Genomic DNA, 4,706 nt, shown 5'->3' with positions numbered 1-4,706 from the left:
AAGGTTTTGTTATTTCTAAAAAAGAAGATTTTATCTGTAAATTAAAAAAATCTCTTTATGATTTGAAACAGTCTTCTAGACAGTGGTACAAGAGGTTTGACTCTTTTATGCTCTATAATGGTTTTAAGCGTTCTGATTATGATAGTTGTGTCTATTTTAGACTATTAATAGTTTAACTATTTATTTATTTCTCTATATCGATAATATATTGATTGCTGCAGAGGATAAATCAGAAATAGACAAATTAAAATCACAGTTGAATAATGAATTTAAGATGAAAGATTTAAGTGCAGCAAAGAAAATTCTTGACATAGAGATCATTAGATATAGGAAAGCTAGCAAGTTTAAATCCTAGAGATTATTGGCATCAATAATATTTATTATTGAAAGATGTTTATTGGTGTTAGGAATAAAACATGATAGGATCGAACACGTAACACCTTTAACCAAGGGTAGTCGAGTTAAAGTGAATTAATTGTCAAATGTCAGTTCACAACTGATATCTATTGATCTTTCCTCACATTAGCATCATGATAAGGTAAGCGTGAGGTACAACAAAGACAGCACGATACTACTAATCTTGCAAATGGAGCCTCAACTTTGAAATGCCGCCATGCCCCGCGCCACTGCTGCTTGCATACCTTTGCATTCTGCAGCAGCCATAAGTTCTGCTACTGCCTAGATCTCTTAGAGCTGCAGCTCGGGCACTTGTAATGTTTTATACTTTCCGCCTTCACAGGAGTTATCTTGACGCACCTGCCGTGGTACCACCTTTGGCAGATGTCACACGCAATCCAGAACTCATCCGCACCGCTATATATCCCACCGCAGGTTCCGCATAGGGTTTCACCGTGATCACTGTCATCTTCATTTGCTTTTCCGTTATTTTCTATCTGCAGATCATGTGTGTGTTGGGATGTAAGAATAAATTGAACGTAGAGAAACCGATCAGTAACAGCAACAATAAATATCTTTTACCTTTATTGCGGGCTTGGCTCTACCAACATTGTCCATACTGGACCTCTCCTTAGATTGTCTCACACCAGAGACAACTTCAAAAACAGTTTTCAAATCATTAATCATACCAAATAAACGCTTCCTATTGGATGATAGTGAAAACAATGAGATATCAGCATCGGAAGCCATCTTACGAAAAAAGGAAATGAAAACAAACTAATGGTAATGCAGCATATCTATCCTTTCAAATTTACACCCAAAAGCATAATCTAAGACTATGTTTACAATACTTAGATCATTGTGACAATATTACCATCATCGAAAGAACAGACCTTGTAGAACTAAAAAACCAGACTATTGCCAAGTCCGAATCCATAGAAGCAAGTCATGGGAAGGCCTAGTCTGAGGTGCTACTGTTGGTGCAACAGGAACTAAAAATTCCATGCTGGTGTGGGTTCACATTGATTTAAGATGATTAATCCACAAGAACAAATAACAAGAGCTCTCCCATTAACAAGAAGCAAAAGGTTATCCTCCAAATTGCTAGTACATTATTCTCACATATTACAGTATTTCTATGGGTAATGTCATGAAACAAATAACTGCAGATTGCAGGCACTAAAATCCTGTGGGCATGTGCATTTGTACACTTATCGCAATGTGTCAAAACAGTAATGCAAGTTCACATGGGTTACGTTCGTAATGCTGCAAGATATCTCCATGGATGAATTTATGATGAGAATAAATATAGAAATGAATAACTGCAGCATTGCAAAACACAACTTAAGAACTTTAAATCCGTAAAATTAAGGATTAGAAAGTTATATAAGATAACTGATCATGAATGCCAGCTATGCGCTCCTCTTATTTCCACAAACATCTCGACCAAAGTAAGCTTTACTATTTAGTAAATATAATTAACTGCATCTTAGCTCTTCACAGCACACCAGCATAGCATATATTTCAGTATGATCTATTTTTTTCCAAAAAACCATTGCCCTTCGGATCAGAGAAACTTGTATTGATGAAGATACAGCTTTCAACAAATTGCACTTTATGTGTTGGTTCTCTTTGCAAAAAGTAATATGCACAAAAGGTGATGAGATGGGGGGCTACTTGCTGTTTCGAACTTCAAATATATAAAAAACTTCAAGTCCTTCACTTTCAGTAAACACTATGCACTGTTGCAATGAATAATCAAAACTATCATATGATGTAGTGCTACAGGTGCCTCAGAATAAGAGTTGAGTTGCATATAAGAAAAGGAGATGTTAAAAAGAATAACGGAGACAATATCTGCATAAGTGCAAATTGGTAACCACAATTGGCACAAAAAGTTATGATTCTCCAAATCCATACCAAGCATAGTTGTTATGGCAATGTGGCGAGGCATGACGACTCACCACCTTCACACCTTTACATCGCTTATGACACGTCATGGCGACACCATACATACATCGGTGTGGCGAATACAAACATCATAGTACATGATAGATATGCATTAAATATATTATATATAAGTAAAAGAAAAAGAAAAGAAAGGGGAAACAAAGACAAGGCGAAGGCACTAACTAGTTAAATGGGTTGTTAGCCTATCCAACCCACTAAACCGGCCTACAAAACAGCTTAATCATCAAACCCCTCTACTATCTATAACCTTAGCCCATCCAGCCTAGAGCCCACCAAACCGCCAGATCATGCAATCTTGAGGTTTGGACCGTCCCATCACCTACGCACGAGCTGCACCCCGCAGCAGCGCCGCCTCCTCCTTCTCCCCCGCATCGAGGAGCTCCTCGCATCGCCACCTCCTTCTCCCCAGCACGCATGCCCCCGCAACAGCGCCGCTACCTCCTCTCCCCACGCCACTGCATCATCTCCCTCCCTCTTCCTCGCCGCGCTTCTTCCCGCCGCCGTCGCCTCCTCCCGATTCCGTCACCGTCGCGAGCAGCCGGATCATCAGTGGGGGTGGATGGGAGACGATAAGGCGGAGGAGATCCAGACGGGAGGCGAAGCGGATGGCACAGGCCGCAAGAGCGACGGCGGACGGCGCAGGCGTGGCGAGAGCCAGAAAACCGCCACGCCGATATGGCGACAATATGGCATCACTATACCGACGCCATAACAACTATGATACCAAGAGCTTTAGGCTCTACGCATGAAATGCTTCCATTGACAAAAATTTCCTTACAGTAGAGAGGAACCTTTAACTGTTTGGACATAATCCATATCATCTCTAATTAACTGAAGACCTCATAAAATGTTTCAATCAGCTAAGAAAAAATATCGCATAAATTTAATAAGATGCACAACTAATGGAAAATTAGTCAGATTCACAGCTTCCACCGAATATTATTTCTCCCTGTGTAAAGGGCCTTTTGAAAGTTGGCATAAGATAAACATTGAAGCCAACTTTCAAGTAGCCCAAGTTCACACTGGGAGTCTGGGATCACTATTACAAAGCTAGAGCACAGAAGATTTCAGTACAAACATGCGGCTACCAAAATTCGAAACTCACTATCATCACAGAAAACCATGAAAGCAACCACCTTTTTCACCAAGTCATTACTTTACGACCTCATAGCCACACCTTTCTCCAACTACTCACAGTAAACAACCGAACTTATTTATTTGTCTGTGAGTCTCTGGAGTTGTGTGTTTCTTTAGAAAGCAAGCACACCCAACTTACCCAAGACTTCGTAACACACATAAACTATCACAGTAAACACTATCAGCAGTGCCCTTTGCGTCAAAACTACTACTGGGTAGAGAGGCAATAACATTTACCTTCTCCACTTTAAGTGCACAAGTTGAAATCCTCTTAAGGAAGGAAACATCTATCAAACTACGCATGCCAGTAACATCATTGACAGCAACGAAAGACATCTCCTTTTTTATCAAAACTATTGCTCTATGAGGCCCACTACCTGACCACATACTCCAGAAACCTAGTTAGTTCATTGTGAAATTGCATAGATATTTTTTTTGTAAAAGGAAAAAAAGGAACAAAGCTCCCAACAGCAACACCATGATGATAGGATAGGAGTAAGACAATGGGGATCGATCCGGGGCAGCGTACCGGTCGTTACTACTGAGCCGGGCGGCGTAGTAGAAGGCGACGGAGAGGAGCCACGAGTCGGATTGGGCGGCGACGAGCGCGAGCCAGTCGCGGCGGTTCATGCCGTCGCGCGCGAAGTTGATCCCCAGCGCCGGCTCCGGCAGCTCCGTGGGCACTTCCTCCGCTGGCAGCGCCACCTCCCACGCCTCGTTCGCGTACCCGTACAGGCACAGGTTCTCCTTCTCTGCTCCCCACACCACCCCCAACCCAAAAAAATCACACCGAAGTCCGCCAGGAACAAGGAAGGGATCGCGTCGGGATCGAGAGGCCACGGCGATGCGCACTCACCTGGATCGCACTGCACGTAGAAGTCCTCGACGTCTGCGACGGAGCAATCGGGCGCGGTTAGGTCCCGCTCGGCGAGGGTTAGGGTTCGGGGAGCGAAAGGGGGAGGAGAGTCCATTCACTGACCGTGGGTGAGGGCGCGGAGGATGGCGGAGCGGCGAGCGCGGTAGTCCTTGAAGATGTCCTCGACGGAGCGGGGAGGGTAGACGACGCGGCCCCGCCCGGAGGCGGCGTCACACATGGCGTTGGCGGCGACGGGGTGCGCCTCCTCTCCTCTTGCGATCTCCGGCGAGGTGGCGGGTGAGGTGGCGGTTCGCGGAAGAAGAGTTATGGAAACAAATTTTATAAG

General features: G+C 43.8%; 1 protein-coding gene across 2 annotated transcripts; it reads right to left on the bottom strand.

The window, feature by feature from the left end:
- Nucleotides 1–443: 443 nt before the first annotated feature.
- LOC133887364 (PHD finger protein ALFIN-LIKE 1-like) lies at nucleotides 444–4,706 on the bottom strand. 2 transcript variants are annotated; one of them, XM_062327332.1, is made up of 5 exons: nucleotides 4,484–4,705; nucleotides 4,361–4,393; nucleotides 4,034–4,256; nucleotides 979–1,099; nucleotides 444–893 (listed from the first exon to the last, which is right to left on the bottom strand). In XM_062327332.1, the coding sequence occupies exons 1-5, from the start codon at nucleotides 4,596–4,598 to the stop codon at nucleotides 672–674; spliced, it is 714 nt and encodes a 237-aa protein (XP_062183316.1). In that variant the 5' UTR covers nucleotides 4,599–4,705; the 3' UTR covers nucleotides 444–671. The 2 variants fall into 2 exon arrangements, with proteins under 2 accessions (XP_062183316.1, XP_062183381.1); XM_062327397.1 differs by having other exon boundaries at nucleotides 750–893; nucleotides 979–1,052; nucleotides 4,484–4,706.

This window comes from Phragmites australis, chromosome 1 (genome assembly GCF_958298935.1).
Source record: "Phragmites australis chromosome 1, lpPhrAust1.1, whole genome shotgun sequence".
Classification (NCBI taxonomy): domain Eukaryota; kingdom Viridiplantae; phylum Streptophyta; class Magnoliopsida; order Poales; family Poaceae; genus Phragmites; species Phragmites australis.
This window is presented reverse-complemented; position numbering and strand designations above follow the sequence as displayed.